At 35.4% G+C, this 21349-nt stretch overlaps 3 protein-coding genes across 3 annotated transcripts; 2 read left to right on the forward strand and 1 right to left on the reverse strand.

Annotated features, from left to right (window-relative positions):
- The first annotated feature begins 708 nt into the window (after positions 1–708).
- On the forward strand, positions 709–4266 carry LOC148904284 (uncharacterized). The gene is made up of 2 exons (XM_089025507.1): positions 709–2410; positions 4232–4266. The coding sequence occupies exons 1-2, from the start codon at positions 709–711 to the stop codon at positions 4264–4266; spliced, it is 1737 nt and encodes a 578-aa protein (XP_088881633.1).
- Positions 4267–5203: 937 nt separating this feature from the next.
- Positions 5204–6720, forward strand: LOC116306999 (adenosine receptor A3-like). Its single transcript, XM_031717141.1, has one exon. It carries the CDS (start codon positions 5286–5288, stop codon positions 6339–6341), a length of 1056 nt encoding a protein of 351 aa, XP_031573001.1. The 5' UTR covers positions 5204–5285; the 3' UTR covers positions 6342–6720.
- An 11645-nt stretch (positions 6721–18365) lies between these two features.
- On the reverse strand, positions 18366–19478 carry LOC116307004 (neuromedin-U receptor 2-like). Its single transcript, XM_031717147.2, has one exon. It carries the CDS (start codon positions 19476–19478, stop codon positions 18366–18368), a length of 1113 nt encoding a protein of 370 aa, XP_031573007.2.
- Positions 19479–21349: the final 1871 nt, after the last annotated feature.

The following is a 21349-nucleotide window of genomic DNA, read 5'->3' on the forward strand; positions in this document are numbered from 1 at the left end:
CAATCAGAGCGTGCGTTATATCTTAGTTATGTTATAAAATCATATAGACATCCTCGCTACTGAAGAAATGTTGTATTGTGTAAAAAGTGGATTTTTAGCCATTTTCTTAATTGAGTAAAAAATTGATGTTGTAAGTTCTTTTCTTCTCTTTTCTTCTCTTCTCTTCTGTTCTGTTCTCTTCTCTTGGTTATAGTTTGTATGGTAGTGTTAGGATTATCGGGCGTGGTCTGGGGAGAGGAGGGGTAGGGGGAGGAGGATGGGAGGGAGAGGATCGGAAGGGAAGGAGAGGATGTGTTTATAGGGGATGCGGTTTACTTCATTTCTTATCTTCCTTCGGCTCTCTTTCTTCTGTCTCTTCTGTATCTTCCTCCCTCCTTCTTCTCTTACTCTTCTCTTCTTCTTCTCTTCTCTTCTCTTCTCTTCTCTTCTCTTCTCTTCTCTTCTCTTCTCTTCTCTTCTCTTCTCTTCTCTAATGTAACAGAGAAAGGACTTAACACCAAAGGACTGCATTTAAATCGTGCAGGAATAGGAATCCTTGCGCAAGATTTCAATAAATATCTTAAATCTAAGGCATGATTAAAAGGTAAGGAACCACTAGACGAAACAGATTCCTCTATTCATTCCTCTAGTATTGTCTCAAATACTAATATTGATAAGTCTGACGGTGCTAATAGACCTCATTCTATTCCTAATGTTAGAGGTTTTAAAATGGCCTCTTTAAATATAACTAGTCTTGTAGCTCATATAGATGAACTGAGATCATGGGTCATTCAGCAAAATTTTGATCTTCTTTGCATAAATGAGTCAAGGCTCGATCCATCAATCCCAAGTTCAATGGTGAGCATCGAAGGCTATGACATCCATAGGTCTGATAGAAACCGCAATGGAGGGGGAGTTTGTTTATACTTGAAAAAGGGCGTAAATGGGAAAAACCGTAGTGACTTAACTGATGATAAAGTAGAGTCCCTGTGTTTTGAAATCATGAAGCCAAATAGCAAGTCTTTTGCCGTTTTAGCCTGTTATAGGCCTCCTAACTATGATACACGCTCATTTTTCAATATATTTGAAAATGTGTTAACAAAAATAGATTCTGAGTTTAAGGAAATTTATATCCTAGGGGATTTAAACTGTGATTTATTATCTACTAATATTAATCAGCAAACCCGCTATTTGAATACGACTGCTGAATTGTTTCAACTTACGCAGTTAATCACAGAACCGACTAGAGTCACTGAAAAAAGTAAAACCCTCATTGATGTGATCTTAACGAATAGCCCAGATAGGGTAGTCCGAAGTGGAGTGGTTCACATTGGTATCAGTGACCATAGTCTGGTTTATACAATACGGAAAATAGCAATTCCGACAAACAACAATCACTGTAAGATCTCATTTAGATCGGCTAAAAACTTTGACTCCGACAAGTTTCTTATGGATTTAGCAACACTCCCTTGGGATTGTTTGGATAATAAGGAAAGCCCGGATGACATGTGGGACAGATGGAAAGAGTTATTTCTCTCTGTTCTTGACTCGCACGCTCCGATCAAAACAAAACGAATAAGAAACAATAAGTCTCCCTGGATGACAACTGATTTGAGGAAAGCTATGTACGATAGAGATAAAATGAAACAAAAAGCTACTCAAACGAATTCGAGGGACGACTGGAGTGATTATAAGTCTATTAGAAATCGCGTCAACAACGAGATAAAAAGAGCCAAGAAGTCATATTATGAAAATCATTTTGCACAAAATTCAAAAAACTCAAAGGAGGTCTGGAAAGCTATTAATGAAGTCCTCTCACGAAGGACTAAATCTGGCTCTTATGTAACATCTATCAAAACAGGTGATACATCGATGAGTGACTCGAAGGAAATAGCTGAGGTATTCAATTGTCATTTTTCTGAAATTGGGACTAAATTAGCATGTTTAATTCCCGATGGACCGACTGCTTATAATGATTATTTAATTAGAATTGGCTCAACATTCACCTTACGACACACATCAGTTGATGAACTTACGAAAATCATTAATTCTATTGACGTTAAAAAAGCGACAGGTCTTGACGGTATGCCATCTCATTTCATCAAGATTGCTTCACCAGTAATAAGTCAATCACTAGTGAAGCTATTCAATCAATCAGTTGATAAAGGGATTTTTCCTAACGGCTTGAAACTTGCGAAAGTTACGCCAATTCATAAAGCTAATGACAAAGATGATTTGAATAATTACCGCCCCATTTCGGTCTTACCTACTATTGCTAAGATTTTCGAGAGAATAGTTTTTAACCAGTTATATGAGTATCTAAACTCAAATAATTTACTTTCTCAAAAGCAGTCGGGATTTAGACCGCTTCATTCGACTACTACTGCACTCCTAGAAGCCACAACGGAGTGGCTTACCAATATGGATGAAGGTAAATTGAACTGTGTCACTTTCCTAGATTTTAAAAAAGCTTTTGACACAGTAAATCACTCTATACTTCTCCAAAAATTATACTATTATGGGATTGCAGAAGAGTCGATAAAGTGGTTCAAATCTTACCTCACAGATCGTAGTCAGAGATGCTACATAAACCATACCTTATCTAGCTCTAGAACACTCGATTGCGGCATCCCTCAAGGCTCAATTCTTGGGCCATTATTATTTATTATATACATAAACGATCTGCCAAATAATGTCAAATTTTCAAATGCTAGAATGTATGCTGATGACACAAGTCTCACCACTTGTGGCACATCACAAAAGACTCTATTTGACGAGGTGAACGCTGATATTTCCAATATTCATAACTGGTTGAAAGCTAACAAACTTAGCTTAAATTCAGCTAAAACAGAGCACATGTTTATTGCTTCTGACGATAAATTGAAAAAATTTACCTCCGAACCGCACATATATTTAAATAGCAAACCAATTACTAGAGTCTCTACAGCAAAAACTCTGGGTGTTGTGATTGACGAACGGGTGTCTTGGGCTGCTCATATTGATTACATTTGTAAAAAAATATCTTCTGGATTGAGTGGCATAAGACGAGTCCGCGATTACATCCCCTTGGAGACAGCTATTACCATATATGAGGCTCTCGTTTTACCTTGGTTTGACTATTGTGACGTGGTATGGGATAATTTACCAGTAACGTCTGCTGAAAGATTGCAAAAAATGCAAAATAGAGCTGCAAGAATAATAACAAAAAGCAGCTACGATGTCAGATCTAGTGATATTTTAACTTCTTTAGGCTGGAAAAGCTTACAAAGAAGAAGAAAGGAGCATAAAGCAATAATGATGTTTAAGACTTTAAATGCACTTGCACCAAAATCTGTAAGGGAACTCTTTTATTTTCAAGAAAATACCTACGATCTTCGTGGTAGAGAGAAGTGCTTAAAGTTACCGAAACCCAGCACTGAGTTTTTAAAAAGAGCTCTCTCTTATGACGGTGCAAAAGTGTGGAACTCGTTACCCCAAAGTGTCAGACTGTCCAATAATTTAAAATCTTTTAAGAGGAATCTTTCGTCTGTTGGTCCTTAACACTTTAATTACTATAATATTTTTGGGGGGTAGATGAGAATTTATTTCATAATTCTGTCTATATATTCTTAACGTTATTATTAATTTTTTATATATATTACCTATGAACTCGGTTTTCATGAAAACCAATTTGTACATCGATGAAATTTCCCGAGATTAAATAAAAGACATCTCTCTCTCTCTCTCTCTCTCTCTCTCTCTCTCTCTCTCTCTCTCTCTCTCTCTCTCTCTCTCTCTCTCTCTCTCTCTCTCTCTCTTTTCTTCTCTTCTCTTCTCTTCTCTTCTCTCAGCTTTTCCTTCGTATTAACTTTTTCCCTCACCTTATATAAGTCTATCAAATCAGCAACAGTTTTTCAGTCATTTAATATTTTGTTTGATACACAAATTAAACAAAAACTGTTTAGAAACTTTTCGTTTTATTTTCTTCTGTCTCTTTTCTTTTGTATCTCTTTTCTTTTGCATCTCTTTTTTCCTAACGACTTTATTTTTACGATATATAAGTCAACATTTGCCCTATTTCCAATCAAATTAATTCTGTCATTCTCCCTGTTTACGTCATTGTTTCCTGTATTCAAATTCAATATATTTGATGCTAATTAGATTATTTTTGCAAAGAAACACTTTTCAGGGGTTTCATCATTCTGAACCAACATTTCTAACTTTCTCTATATTTGATGTCATTTGAAAATCAGTTTCTCTTAATCTTCACAAGGTTCTATCAAAGGATATATTAATTCTAACTTCTAATCCTTTCCCCTTTCTTCATTTATTTTTCAAAAGCTTATAGTCAGTCTAAAATCTGTTAATGTATAAACAAAATTTGATTGCACGTAGGGTACTCTTTTTTCACTCTGGATTCAGATTCAATTTCAAATTTCTTTTGGCGATATTTTTAACACGGATTCAATTTCAAATTTAATTTTTTATCTGCTCTTGAGTGCTCTTTTTAATATAACACTAGGTGACAATGAGGCCTTTGGCTAACGTAATTAAGTTTTTCTCCCATATTGTTATCGATGAAAAAGCGAAAAAGAACAAAACATATGAGATTCGCACTAAGAGCACGCGGTTTGCACGAAAAATACATACACCACAGCTAAAAGACATAATTTAAACTAAAATCTGATTCAGCCAATGAGATTTCTGCATCAAAATGCTTTATTCGTGCCATCTGTCTATTTTTTTAGGGCGAATGTTTGTAAGGCTTTGAAAAGTGATTGCACTTAAAGATGTCTTTTATGTTGGCCGTCAATATCATCGCTACTACCCCTGCTGTTTTCTTGTGGCATGTTCGGATGTTTACTCAAACAAACTATTGCAGAGCTCTATGTGTTTGAAGTGTGTTTGATAGGCCCTACAGAATCAAGTGCTATCCTAATTTCCCTCTATCCGTAAAGTTCACATTTGTTAGTGACATTTTCTTCATTGGCTCGTCAAATTGATGGTGTATATTTCATAAAAGAGGCAGCTTAAATCCAAGAAGTATCTTAATGTAGACTGAATTTGACTTATATATCCTTGTCTTTCTTCGCTTTCTTGGAATAAAACCAACAGAAATAAAAGCATCGTGACGCTTCGAAAAATATTTTTGGCATATTTTTATGGTACAAAATTTACAAGTATAAGCAAGTAAGTTTTCCATTTGGATTGTCAATTGTATATCAAATTATACCAACGACAGGTGTGCTGGAACCTATTTGTATTTCATTCATTGATGAGGGAGTCATTATCAACATTGCGATTCGCGTAAAGCACAGAGGCCAAGTATGGAGCCGCTTAACACATCAGACTTATACTTCTATGAAGATATGTACACAAACGAAACTTTTTTTCCGAGCGGTTTTCCTTCGAAGAACACCGTCGTGGCATGGTGTGTTTTCTTGTCGCTTGAAGCACTTCTCATCACCATCTGCAACTTGCTGACAATCATTACTTTCGCTATAAATCGACACTTGCAGAAACGAAGCTCTTATTGCCTTATAAACCTGGCAGTCGCTGACCTGATGGTTGGTTCAGTTGCTATCCCAATGAACGTGTATAATGTAGGACTAGTGTACGGATTTTGGGGAGTTTTTATGGATCAAGATTTATTGATCAATATTGTGTATACCAGCCTTGTCCTTCATGTATTTTCGGGTTTGGCGTCACTTTTTGCCTTGGTATTGATGTCAATGGAGAGAATGTTGGCAACAGTATGGCCGTTGCGACATCGTACTTTCACAAACCGATTGTACATCTTTGGCTTCAGTATCCAATGGTTTATAGCCGCTGCTGTATCGGCTGTTTGGACCTGTAGTCTGATATACCTAGATCTAAATGCTTCTCTTTACGTTTGGATACCATCGATGTTTATATCTGTAATAGTTATCTGTGCATCGTACATTGCAGTTTTTATTGCAGTCAAACTTCAGAACAAAAAGCACCAAAATTCGCTTCAGAAAAGTACTTTCCGCAAGGAAAAGGAACTGGCGGTAACGCTGTTTATAGTCGCAGCAATCTCGCTGGCAAGCTGGGTTCCTTATGCGGTGGTCGAAGTAATCAATTTCAGACAAGAAATAAGTTTACCATTCAGCGTCCTTTACGCCGCAATACTGCTCGCCAACTTAAACTCTCTTATCAATCCAATTGTATACGTGTTCCGAATGCTGTCATTCAGAAGTGCCTTGATCCGGCTCATTCTTAAATGTTCGCGTGATAAGCCTGCTAGAAGATCTCTAACTAATAGCCGTCATGAAAATCCAACAAGCGAATTGAATTATTTGATAGCTCAGAGACGACAAAGTCGACCCGCTTCTTCTATAAGGAATGCAACATTAGTTTGAGGAAAAATTAAACGCAGAGACACTGGATATCTAGAAAAGAATATATATTAACATCAAAGTCAAGTTTTCTTAATCCTGTTTATGGAAATATGACACTTGTTCCAGTTTCCGGTTTGAAAAACTATCCACACAATACTCAAAATCAGTAACAGAAAATTGTGGTTAATTTTTGCTAGACTTTTAGATCATCGCTTGGCAGAGCAGGGTAAAAAGAACAAAAATTAAAAGAAAGAGTGCATAAATGTTAAGTTTAATGCTTAACGATAGAACTATTCCTTTCAAAACAACACTTTAAATAATGATTGAACAACTTGGAATCGATACAGTTCTGAAAAAATATGTTATATTAGTTCTACAGCTCACGAAATGTAAATAAGAAAATAAAGGGAACGAAATGCGTTCTTATGAAGTTATTTAAGCTGTTTCATTCAATTCCAAGCAAAATATTATTTTGAATTTCGGGGATATTCTGTATTATTTGCCGTCTATTTTGATAATATTTAATCGAAAGTAAAAAGTTAAGCAGGACACATTAAGTAGTTCTTCGTTATTGCTTTACCACCGTCAGTCTAACAAACAAATATTGCTTTTTCGGTATTAACTGTGGCGCTATCTTGGATTCATTTAACTGACACAAACGCAAATTATTTAAATTTGTATTGTCATATCTGATCGGTTTTTGTTGAAGATCAAGATAAGACAAAATATTGTACAAAGGTGGCCAGAAGAGTGACTCGTGCTTTGCGGTTTTGATTTACTTAGGATTTCGAATTCATTATAAATAAGGCTATTATCTTGAGAGCCGTATTAGTAATGAAAGGTGTTTATGATATTTTGTTCAAAGTAATGCGATCAATCATTCGCGCGCATCTTTTCTGCGCACGCAAAATCGACCAGACGACAACATTTGCATCTCCAAATTTGCCGCTAGATATCTCCTAAATAATGTCTAGTACTAGTTTTATTTCAATACAGGATGGAGTTGACTACAGTAAATTGAGAAGAATGGTTAAGTGCAGTGGCCCATAAGGGCCATGGAATTTAAAACATCTGCAAAATAAATATTAACAATTGGGAAAAAAGGCACATTGCATTGCAATAGAAGACATTTCTGTGCAAACAAACAAACAATCCTACAAACAAAAGAAATTCGCACTGCAAATAAAAGGAAGTCGTTTTGAGGACGCAAACTTAACTTTGGTCAGCGGATGGCTGTTGCATGTTCAAGTACTCTACATTTTCATTCTATTCTCGACTTTCACATCCCCATAATCCTTTGCGTCTTTGGGGGGTAACCAGAGGGTAAAAACCCACTTATTTTGCTGAAGACTGATCAGACAATGTTGAGAATACCTCGTTTGGTATCCAAAGATAAAATGAAGAAGTAAAAAACAGAAAAAGATAGAAGCTTGAAGACGTTTAAGGTAAATTTTAAAAACTTTTTCGTTAGTCAATACATTTTCTGTAAGACCAAAACTCTTGATGATCTGTACACGCAAAAATAACTTAGAATAAACTGATAATCAGTATTGTACAGATAAAAGCAGGTATAGTATAAATTCAATTAAGAAACCTTTCAATTTGGTACAGTTTTTTGATTGGTTCCCCCCCAAAAACGCAAGGCATTATGGGGATGTGAAAGTCGAGAATACGAATTTCTTTATGACAAAAATAAAACACACCATAGAAATTGGGCGTGATTCATTTATGCGCATAATTATCGGCTGACTATTTACAGGTTGTAAGCTCTCACTTTCACTTAAATGTCGAAACTATTATCCCTCATTTTTCTATTAAAATGAAAAAGCGTGTACGATTTTTATGTACGAATTGTTTCGTCTCGTGAATAGAAAACGTACGCGCGCATTTTAAGTGTGTTTTACAGAAATTTCGGCTACCGAGAAATGTCATATCACGTAAAGACACGAATCAATATGACGATTTTACTTGTGTAATCAGTTGATATGGTTTTGTTAGTATGACGAAAATTGATTTACATTACAGATTTATACTGTATTTAGTATGGATCTTGATAAACATTTGATTAAGAAATTAAACGCAAGAATTGCTGGACTTAGGACAACAATTCACAATCTTGAAATGTTGTCGTTCTAAATTTGATTTTTTAATTTATGAAATGTTGTTTATCGAGGAATTAAAACCAATCCTGATCGTCCAATCAGACTCAGTTAAAGCAAAACTTTTTGTTTGAATATGTACATTTATTATACGACTATTACGTAATTTTACCTTATAAGGTCAAGAGAACTCGCAAAATATGGCACCGTATTATGCTAGTGCTGTCCCGGTTTAACCGGTTTAACCGGGACAGGACTAGCATAATACGCTCGCAACTTTTCGCAACTTTTTTCATCATGTTTCGAGGTGAAAGTGACCCAAATTTTGACCTAAATCTTCACTATGACACGAACACTGACCTAGATTTCCTAGACATCAATTTTGAAATAGATGACGATGTTCTTTTAAAAGTTTTTGAAAACCCGCAGGATACGACAGTCGAAGTACAGAAGGACAACGAGCTCGAGACCACTAATTTCGCCGATGAAGATGAAGTATCAACATTCATAAGAGAAAACAGGAACAAAAACACTGCAAAAAAGACACATAACGATTTACAAGTCTTCTACAGGTGGGCAAAAACGATTAAAGAAACAAGAAAAATTGAAGAGATACCGCCTAATGAGCTGGACAAACTACTAGCCTGTTTTGTGGTAAAAGTACGCAAGCAAAATGGCGATGAATTTGAACCAGATACTCTTACCTCCTATTTCCGTAGTATCGACCGCTTCCTTAGAGAACAAGGCAAACAATACTCCATTTTGCTGGATAGAGAATTCAACCGTTCTCGGAAAGCCTTGGCTTGCAAAAGAAAGGAGCTCCGTAGGCGTGGGAAAGGCCAGAAGCCAAACAAGGCACAGGGGCTGAGTACAGACCATATTCAGATATTATGGCAAAAACAACAGCTTGGCAACAATTATCCTCAAGTCCTTCTGCGTACAGTTTGGTTTCACAACACTGTTTACTTGGGTTGGAGAGCACAAGATGAGCACCATCGTGTAAGATACGGCGACTTTGAAGTCAAAACAGATGGAGAAAGAGAGTACGTGGAATGGATTAAGGAACGCGGAAGCAAAACTAGAACAGGCGAAAATGAGTTCGTCCCGGATCGTCCGTTCAATCCTAAGATGTTTGCAACTGGTGGACGTCGTTGTCCAGTGAAATTATTCAAGGAGTACATTTCTCATGTAACACCAGAAATGAAAAAATCAGAATCTCCTTTCTACTTGGCAGCCATTCAAAAACCATCATCAGAGATATGGTACAAGAGACAACCACTTGGAAAGCACTCGCTGGCACAGTTCATGAAAGAGATGTGCAAAGCCGCCGGTATTGAAGGCCGTTTTACCAACCACTCGGCACGAAGAACCATGATTTCAACGCTACGAAAAGAAAACGTAGAGCCTCTGAATATAATCGCCCTGGCTGGCCAGAGAAACCTAAAGTCTTTGGATAGTTATTCAGAAGCGTCAACAGAGCAACAGCACGTTATGTCTTCCAAATTAAGTGAGCACATCGAAGGAAGAAAACTAACGAAAGATTCGGCCTTGAGTCCTAAAGTACCGCTTCAACTTTCCAGTACTCTGACATCCAATCCATTTGAGCATGCAGAACAGCCAGAATCCAATCAAAGCATGTTTTATGGAGCTGTTTTCAATAACTGTTCTATCAACTTTGGTAGAGATCATCATGCTTTGGCGGTTGAACCATCCCCCAGTTTTAAGAAGAAATTCAAGAGAATTGATCCATTAAACAGCGACGATGAGCTATGAGAACTAGTGAACTCACTAAGCTTTTTGTTTTTTGCTGGAATTCGTCTTCATGATTCTAACTTTTCAAAACTTTTGATTGTTAGTAAACTCATTTTGAATCGATGCGAAGTGTGATTTTACGAAGATCATATCTAGTTTGACGAGTTTCATGTCAGTTGTCATGTAATTTGCCTATTGACCAATAAGATTAAAGGCACTTAATGGGTTTCCTTGTGTTTACGTTTTTTCTGAGATAGCGTGCGGACCTTGAAAACTCAAAAAATACTGATGAACTCGCTCAAAAAGGGACAAATACATATTAATTTTCAATGTCGTATAATAAATAACTTATTTGGGTTTTTCCCGTAATACGGGCTGATATTTTACTCATTACTCGTATTTTTCCTCGTCCCTACGGGACTCGGAAAAGTACATTCGCAACTCGTAAAATATCAGCCCGTATTACGGAAAAAAACCCAAATAAGATATAAATATTTACTTTGTTATACAGTAATTCACGCTTGATCTGTTATTAAATGTTGTTGAAAATGATGACAGGATGTCATCGAAACGTCCAGCAATAGACCTTATTCGTGGTGTGACAATATTTTCCCAATTCAGCGTGACAAACCTCTGGGGGAATGAGGAGCTATTGTTTTGAAACTCGTCGAGATATCATCGTTATTCCTTTCGTACCCTTTGGGATACTCATGAATTTTTTCGAAGAGTAAAGACAAAAGAAAATGAATCCCCTGGAGGTTTGTCACGCTGAATTGGGAAAATATTGTCACACTGCGAATAAGGTCTATTCTTGCGCTTATACTGTATTTGTCTATACATTAAATAAACAAGACAAAAAATAAATAGACGCTTGGATATGAAATATGACATTCATTTCCTTCGGCGGTTCGAACTCAAATTCGCCAATCTCACCTGCTCGCTTCGCTCACTCGTGCTAGAGATATCTATTAGAACCCGCAGAGATAAATATAACATATCTTTGCCTATTTTATCTATCATTCTCTGTATATGACGACGTTGATTGCTTTATTAAAACCCATCAAGTAAAAGGGATTTACTATCTTGCCACATGTCTAGACTATTTTCATCGGTAAGCCGGTTTTCTGTGAATCCAACCACCTGCTCGCTTCTAAACCATTAAATTTTTACTAAGCGAACTAAAATCGTTAATTAGCCTTTATAAGCCTTTTCATAATTTAAGAATCGATTCCACTGCGCATGCGATTTTATCCCGAATTTCTCACCTTCTTTTGTCTAAACCTTCTTTTATTCTTAATTAAACGAAAGAAGGTGAGAAATTCGGGATAAAATCGCATGCGCAGTGGAATCGATTCTTAAACTATGAAAAGGCTTATTCTGCCGATAAAAAGATATCTGATATAATATGTAATGTTAGAATAAAAGACTTTTAAAATGTCGTGCAATGACGTCAATTGTTGAGGCTTCCTATCGATAACAGTTGTAAAGAGCTTTTACCTGTGACGTCAATCGTATGGGAAAACTACTTTCCGGGTCCAAACGAGAAAGCAGTTCTGTAAAAAAAAAAATTTAACAATTTTCTCATGAAAAGATTTGGTTGTCAAGGGTTCTAATTGTTTCAGGTGGAGACCATGATCGGGAATATTTTAGCTTTATTTTAATGTTGTTTTTTGTAAGCTGTTGGACACGAAAATACGCCACAACTTAGAATATCTATATCTTACTGAAAGGATTTTAACCGACTAAATAAAGGGATTTGTCATGTAAGAAGAAAGAAATAAGAAAATGCTTTAAAACAGAAATTTTAAATGCTAACTAATTATTTGGCTCCACAGTGAAAAAATATGGGCGACCAAATTCATTTTTTCAGTAAAATATGTCTAATTCTTGACATTTTTACATGTTTAAGTTGCTCGTTCGCGCGTTTTTACCGTAAAAAGGGTGAACTTCCACACACTCTGATGGCTAAACGAAGTCGGTGACCCCCATTTTCTATTTGCTTATTTTACTTCTATAGTATATTGTACTTTCATCATGCAAAATTTAAAAATAATCTGACGATGGGAATTTTTGCCCGTGAACGTCTTTAACGTACGAAAGCCCGTCGAGCCCGTTAAGCCCATAACATATATATATATATTTAAATTATCCATCTGTAGGATCATTTTGGTCAATTTGTTTTGGGACTCGAGGTTTAAACGACTGTGAATCGTGGTCGAAAGTGTGTTGTGTATGCGATATGGCGGCTTCGACTTTTCTTCCTTGTAAGAGTATTCATGCATATTGACGACATTAGATACCATAGGGGAATTTGTATATAAGTAAACAAAGACGCATTTCAGGGCATTTCGACGAAATACCAGAGAAACCCTATAATTTCAAGAGCTGTGATTGGTTAAAATATTACAATTTATTGAAAAACCGCGCAACTCGTCAGGCACGACGAGTCTTTAGGTCAAGATTCTTGTTCAATTCAAGATAGATATATTAGTATATTTTTAAAAAACTTAGTCACTTCAGTAAAGGTACAGACACACGGTGCAACATTGCATGCAACATTGCACTCAACATGGCTGTTGCAGCGTGTGCCTACCCTTGAAACGTGTCGCATGCGACACGGCTAAAAAACCGCTGATTGGCTAATTTAAATCTCAACTGAGAGTGCGCAATATGGTTTACCGCTGAATTTATCGCAGGTGCCCTGACAAAATGGCGGACGGGGAAAGGATTCCTGTCGAGTATTTTTCCTTCCGAAAATCGCAGTTTTTATCTCAAACACCTTGATCATATGCCGTAGTTTATCAATAAAACGATACAGACGAGTAACACGATGCCCGGTAGATGGTAAATTGTCAAGTTTTCAGTCTGATTCGGACAAAAACAAGTAATCGAGTAAGCTTACTTTGATAAAAAGACAGAGAAGGAATATGATTATTGTTTTCTTATTCCAAGTCTATTTCAAGATTCTGAACTTGAAAAGCTCATCGATTGTCAAGATAATCAAGTAAATATAGTCATGGATACTGTAAATTTTGAAATTCGTAATAAAAGTAATAGGTGAACATGCTTTTACCCCGATTATGATGTAAAATACGTTACTTCGACAAATTTCAATAACGTGAGGTAAAAGCCTTCGCTTGGGGATTTCCCAAACAAAAAACACAACGAAAAGCGAAAAAAAGCAACAACAACAATAACAATAAATTATTCAAACAGTTTCATAAGTTTCAAGACGATTTTGAATACAGACTGAAGTTGCTGTTAAAAGGCTAGTTTAATCACCTCCTGGTTTACAATTAAATATTTTCATCACTATTAAAAGGAATTAAATGCAAATTAGAGTCTATATTAGGATCATATCTCCAGTCATATTACTTTCATTTCAGTTCAATAAGTTCATATATTATAAATGAAAAGGAAAAAACAACCCCATAATATTATAATATACTGATAATGTCTAGTGTGGATTTAAACTCCTTTGCTTAAAAAGGAAAAATGTTTTGTTTAGTGCTATAGCTGTAAAGTGGGAGTAAGGTTGTGTATAACTGTGAGCTGTTGTATAGTTTGGTTCAGGTATTGTTTTCTTTAAAAATCTTTATACAGGTGAATACCAAAACCAAAACAATGTCAAACAATGTTAAAAAACTCATTAATATTTCATGAAGGAAACACAATAGAAATCATGACCATGAAGGAGGTTTTATATCTGATATAGATTCGTCTTCATTTGCATAAACTTTAACTTGGATTTTCTCTATCAAACTTGGTTCATTTCGTAAAGAATTCGGTACAGTATGAGAACATACATCAGGAGTTTTTTAAGCCGTTTAATAAACGAGCAGGAGTGTTTTATCGGGTCTAAAACCACTCGGCTACGCCTCGTGTTTTATACCCGATAAAACACTCCTGCTCGTTTATTAAACAGTACTTAAACAATGTCAAAAATGACTTTTTTCTCAATTTCTAGCTTTTCAAGATTTTTTCAGTTGTATCCCAAACCTGCTATTGGCATAGTAATGTATTTCTCTATGTAAGCACTTTGCAGCATTGAAAATAGAAAAGTCTTTCTGAAATTTTTGTGTTAAGTCATTATGTGTAAAGGCCTTCACTATTTAGATGCAGAGGCCTTGCCAGTGTTTATTTTACAAAAGTAAAGAGCCAAAGAAGATAGATTTTCCATCTACCATGCATTTACAAATGTATATATATATAGTTTAAAAGGTATACTGTTGAGAAGACCATATAGAAAATAGAAAAAATATATATAGAAAAATTCCTGAACTCAGTTGGGCAATTCTGAGGTTTTTCATGAAAATGTTCACTTGCAAAAAACCAATTATATATATTCAAGGTAGCAGCTAGATATTTATTCTTTACAATGCTTCATAAGTATACCTTATGTATTAATCTTAAAATTCCATTGTTTTGGTACATAAGATCAGTAGATTAGATGTTTCTTGGGAGTGTGGTTATATCCTAGTCAAATTTAAAATTTAAAACTTAAAAAATTTAAAAATTTAAAATGGAAGTATACATTTTGTGTGACTCTAAGTCAATGTTATTTCTTTTCAGTTCCAGGTTTTATTTCTTGAAACAGCTCGTATATTGACTATATATTAAGCTCTTTTGGAATAGATCATTGGTTAACTACAGAAGTGAGATATAATTGTGTTTCATTTATTATGTTTGTCAGAATGATGATATCATTTGGAATAAATAGAAAAAAGAGTTACAGTCACCTTTCACAATGCATTAATCAGTTTTGATTGCATAAAGTATTACAGTTTACGAGAGGCTAAAAAAGGAGACTTTCTTTTTTTAAAAAAGGTTTACTTGTAAAACAAAACAAACAAAAATAAATAAAATAAAATAAAGCTTTAACTAGTCCTAGACCTAAATCTGAAATGCTCCTAATGAGTGATAAGAGTGTGAGCATGAGTTCTCTTTGTACTAACTGAATTTTTTTTTGAAATATTTTAAAAATATAAAAAGGAATTTAGAGGTTTATCCCATTGTATGTGTATAAATTATTGACAAACTTTAATTTTATGCTTGTTCTGATTCTATAGCATCATCTTCAGTCTTACCAATAATGCAGAATAGATTAATGCTAATAGTAGAAATATCCAGTAACCACCTTTGTGGCATGATTAATATTTAAGATGATTTTATATAAAAAAAGGCTAAACTAATTAAGTAATCGACTTGTTTTGTATTCATGTTATGAAAATAAGTAAACTCGAAAAAAAAAATTTATTGAATAGGTCATTTTGGAAGCACCAAGACATTTTTTATTTATTTACCTTCTGAAGTGAAACCTAGCTGTGTTTACTATTATTTTATATATGAAAAATTAAAACACTCGAAACTTAAAAATAAAAAAGTTATCTCAACAAAAAGCAATTGTCAGTTTCGATATTTAGTAGAAGAAACAATAACAAACATTTTCACAAAGCTAGAAGTTTAAGTTTGTTGATCTATAATTAGCTTAAATAAGGAAATATTGTGGCGGAAAATATTCGGAGGCAATAAGATTACAACTTATTACTTGGAAACATCTTTATTGAAATAATTCCTTTTGTATCATAAATTTGATTTAAAGTATAGCAAATCTTGTCATATTTGAAAGGTTAGAATGGCAATGATGGACTATTGATCGTACGAAGAATTTTCCCTCGAATGCCCCAGGTATCTCGTTGAAGGCTTCGTGCACAAGAAAGGAAAAAATGCAAATTGTTTCGGTGCTCAACCTTGGATTCAAATGCTCATTTGATATGTTATAGAATGACAAATAATGAACCAAATACTACAGTCTTGAGCTTAAGTATGTTATCCTGACCTTAAGTCAGCTCAAAAAGCGAAGGTGATTTGAATCCACAATTTACAAGAATATGAATTTTGTTGCTCCAAAACAGCATCGTTTACCATGATGATCAATGAGTCAATATTCTTTCAAAGACTATGGACATGTTCAATAGGGTCTACAGATTTATCTGCTTGCTCTCGATTTCCAATCAAAGTCAAACTGAAACGCTGGGAGTCATTGGAAATATAGGCATTTTGAAGCACGGGAAACACTCTCCCATCCGCCATCTTGTTTTCAGGAATTTTGGCGCATGCGCAGCGGTTTTTTAGCCTTGTCGTCGCATGCAACAAATCTGAATTTGAATCCCGCTCTACTCTTGCAACATTGCGAGCAACAAGTTCCATCGTGTGAACATGGCTGCAACATTGCGTTCAACATTTTGAAATTTCCAGCCAATTAGCTTGCACCAAATTTATAACTGCTGACCAAATATCTTAACATAGCAGGCTGACACAAGCGAAGTTGCGTGATTTTGTTGCAATGCGTGTCACCCCGATTCAAATTTGTAGCTTGCAATGTTGCGTGCAATGTTGCATTTGCACCGTGTTTCAGCACCTTAACGCAACACCGTTTTCTTCGGCTACAAAACCGCATCTGTATAGTTTTGCATGAATCTTTTTACTAATCAAGTCTCATTTCACTTCATTAGGATAGTTGTCCAAAAAAACCCTTTAAGTGTACAAGGATAAAACGGTATTTTTATTAAGTTTTTATTTAATTCAGACGAGCTGAAACTAATATGGTTGGACATTCCAAACAATCAATCAGTTTTGTACATATTTATTTCAAGAATATACTCAATAATGGAAAGATCGAGAATTTCAGAAAGTAAACTCCCCAAAATAGCGGTACGTAACAAAGATTAAGTAAAATAATTAATAACAAAAGTTAAATAAGCTTCATCATACCCGAAAATTAGGCAACCCAGTGAAAGCTCCAAAAGCGACTTGTTAATTTGCATAATGGGAGACGACCAAAGCAATTGTCGCGCTTGAAAGGGCAATTTCGTTTCTTGGTATGAGTCACTACGAAACGTTTTCGAGGCTCTGAGTCTTTTAAGGCGAATATTTATATGGCAAATGGTTAGTTTGGGCTTCAAAAATCAACCAAAATATTCTTGGTTTGCAATCAATCCCAAGAGAGCACAATAACAAAAGGGATGTCCGCCAATGTTGGAAGATATAACAAAAGAATTCATTGAAAAAGCTTTTGTCAAATTCTTCCAACATGGAGGCTATGACGTCTATTGCAGACGAAGAATTTGTTGAAATCTTTACGGATTACCATGTATTATACTTCAAAATGTTCACAAAAGCGCGGGGATTTCGCATCTAGCTTTACGTTTTTGACAGGGTCTGTTTTATTTCGAAGAGAGCCGACTTTCTAGCTTGACTTCGTCTCTGTCACCCAACCGCTTGCATTCAACTCGTAAAATACTTTTCTTTTTAAAACAGATTTCGAGTTAAAACATGTAATGAGGTTCAAGAAAGATCAAACTAACTGTATCCAGTTTTACTATTTTCTTAAATAATGATTTTGAAAAACTTAATAAATAAAAAAATCCCAAAACTGTGATGTTAAGGACTTATTTGTGCGTATTTGAATGGGCTGAAATGTAGGAGCGGGAATCTTAATGCTTTTTTTCCCGATGCTAAGCTAAAATTGAAGCTCGAGCATGCGCATCACATTCCAAGTCACCGCATTTCTGGCTAGCGTGCGCTATGGTTTCCCAGAGTCTCTGTTATTTCATTGAGCATGCGCAATACGAATGACAGGGCTCTGGGGTTGAGAGTTGGATACCATCAGCCATAGAAAAATTATATAGGAAAACAAAAGCGCTAAAAATGTTTAATTTGTAAAGGTTGCCCATCACTACAGATATAGATACAGATCTGTTGTTAATCAATACAATCTGATTTTATTTTCACCTCTCAGTTTTATCAAAATTGGGCTCCCTGTGCCCTGTACATAGGGACTATGTGCCTGTAATCTAATTATTGAAATATTTTGCATTCGTCCTTCAGTTTCTGCTTTTCTTTTCTTTTTTCTTTTTTTATCATTATTTCGCCATATTTATTTATATATTTACAGTATAGGTTTTATACGAAATTTACAAATGGCAAGGGGGCCTCGTGAAACCATCACAGGCTTATGAAAGCAGAGAGTCTCCTTCTGTAAATAAGTAAAGTCTACAAAAACATACTTTATACGAATTGGCGACTAAGACTTTCATATCGATGGAACCAAGTATCTGATTTGACAAGTTCGTACCGCGGTTCATCGCGTATGCAAGGAATATATTTAAAATATTCGATTTATTTGCAACAATTAAACCGCGGAAACCCTGTTCCTTCTGTTATTTTCACCATTAACTCGTGCTTTTCTTTGAGCAGCTTCGTTACACCGGATATTTCTTTGTGGTTTTGAACGAAAACAAGACAAGAAATCAAGGTATAACTTTTCATAATATATCAAGATGGTTGCACTTATTGAACCATTAGCATAAATCTGTAAAACACTGATATGACGAAGTATGTAGTCATTAGTTAATGAAACATTACTTTTAGAAACTATCATAAAACATGTGTATATGACGAAGGCCAGGTAAGGAATGATAAAAGGAAAAAACAGTGATACAAACATCCTTGTAACTTTTAGCCGAGACAAAGCCCTCTGAGTGTTTTCAGAAGCATCAACGCGTTTGCTGTTTCGTTGACGCTTTAATATACGAATGTGGATGATAGTTAATATAAAAATTGGTATGATGTATACGATAAAAGTAAAACTAGCGAACAACGCTCGATATGATGGCAAAGAGCTATCGTATTTACAAATTAAAGTATAGGAATGATCTCCAATGTCTCCAAAGTACACGAGCCTAAAGGCAGGAAGCGGGATAAGAGTTATCAAAACCCCTAATGCCCAAGATCCAACAACTATTCTCTTAGCTTTCCTTCGACTTATGATAAAGAATGGATGAAAAATGCATAAATATCTCTCTATCCCAATAACTAAAAGATTAAGTATCGTTACCACAGGAAAAAAGCCTATAAGAAATCTATTGAATCTGCAAGTTGAGTCACTTTTGACAAAGTCGATGAACATTTCAGCTGAATACAAGGGAAGGCTGATAAGTGAGCACAGCAAATCTGACAAGGCAAGACTATTGATGAAATATTCTGACAAGGATCGACTGAATGCTCTTCGTATTGCGTGGGGTCTTCTTCTGTGCTGCTTGTGCTTGAAGTAGAGGATCAGGGTGTTTGCAATCATCCCATACACTCCAAACGAGATCATGAAAATGAGTATAGGGAGTTTGACGTGGTAACTAATTATAACAGGAGCAAAGACATATTCTCTACTGGTGCTGTTGGTTGCTTGGCTGAAATTATTGCTGGTGTTTCTTTTGAGAAATTGGCTTTCTGAAATTCTAGATTCCATGATGAATTCTGCAAAATTTGAAAGGAAAATGCAAAGCAATTTATTATATAATTAGTTGTCGAAATTATACGACGTTACAATTCGTCGAATATAGTTTTCTTTGTCTATGTTTCATCAAAATGTTAATAGTTATGACACGAGTGAAAAACGTCTGCGCATGCTCTGAATCCGTATGCAAATTAGTCAAAACATAAGTAAATTTGACTTTCAAACATGCTCGATAAATTGGACTTCACAAAATGCCAAAACTTAGTGTCCATGCTTGAAACTTAAGGCTAATTCTTTCATATTGTGTTTGTTAATACAGTATCTTGGTCTGACAAAAGTATACTCTCGAACTTTTTTGTATACTTGGAGAAAACAAACATTCATTTTCTCACTCAAACTCTTCAAAATTCTTAGAAAACGTGCTGAAGTGCACGCATGCGCAAACGTTTTTCTCTAGTGTCAATAGTTATAATTAAAGTTATAATTAATGGGGATTAATTATAATTTTTATGGTAGAGCCCCTTAGATTGACGAGATTTTGCAATATATAAAAAAGATAGTTGATAAAGCTTATTACCATAGATTAACATGAGAAGCTTAGGCTCATGACAAACTCGTATCTTATTATCCAAAATTCCGCCGCTTTATGTGAAAGACATGTAACTTAAATCATAGGACTATCTTACACCCAAAATTCATACAATTTCAAACAGTCACCAAATCTTGGTGCACAAGTCGGTCATGAAGATGCAGGACATGACATACAAACAAATTCCAAACTGACTTACACATACGTTTCAATGCACTGGAAAAATATCTTACATAGTTTGGCTAAAGAATCGCAGGGATGCTTCCAGTATGGCAGGTGAAAGTGGTGGATTCCGCCTCCTAACTGCAATTGCAGATACACAGTAATACGTTTACGTTCCAGGACATTGAAAACAAATTCAGCTTAGCTACATCAAGGATAAACTGAAAAGGTCTATGAACAAGTGGCATGGAGAAGTGCTACCATACCATCAACAGTCAAACCATCTCCTTCTTTATAAAGGTAATAAAAGCTATGTGTTAATAAGATAAATTAATCTACTTATTGGAACTACTCAGCCAACCATTGCGTCATTAAACTACTCTTAACTGCATCGTCCGGCAAGAACGAGATAAAATTATCTCCGACTAAAATCAATCAACAACACGAAAATCCGCCTTTCTTGCAGTCTTTTTCAAACTTTCATATCCTTCTCTGGGCCACCACCCAGGACTAAATGATTCAATTTTCTGTCCTCGGTCACCACCGAGGAACTTATTCAAAACTTTATTCTCGGCCACTTCCAAGTATACTCTTCCCGAATCAGTGATTTATTTGGCCATTGCCGAGGGAGGTATTCAAATCCTTTGCAGCCTTTAGGCCATCTGCCAAAGAAAACTAGTTAATCCAAATCGTGTCAGTGCAAAATAATCAAACGTAATTCTAGAGACGAGCGAAAAGGGAGAACGACGTTTTACCCCATGTCTTCGCGGTGCAGTATAAAAGGAATCATACAGATTCGGGCTCGTTTTGAGCGCCAAGTATGGAGATGTATATTAGTGTGAGTTCTGCTCTCGGAAAGTATTTTTCACTGAATGCCAAAGTTTCCAAAATTTTATATTGCTATATGATTAAAGTCATTATATTTGCTATATCACCGAAAAAGGTACTTGAGCTAAGAATGAGTGTTTTATAGCTTGTTTTTGTGTTATTCAGCTTCGAAATTGTTTGAGCAGGGACCACGGACTATACCTGAACAGTAAGCTATTTGCTTGACATAAACTAAATCATACCACTTGTAAAAAAATGAATGATTGAAAAAAATTACACTTTCTTTACCTTTTTCATTAAGTTC

This window comes from Actinia tenebrosa, unplaced genomic scaffold (assembly GCF_029948245.1).
Source record: "Actinia tenebrosa isolate PJP-AT-01 unplaced genomic scaffold, QUT_ActTen_1.0 utg344__unscaffolded, whole genome shotgun sequence".
NCBI lineage: Eukaryota > Metazoa > Cnidaria > Anthozoa > Actiniaria > Actiniidae > Actinia > Actinia tenebrosa.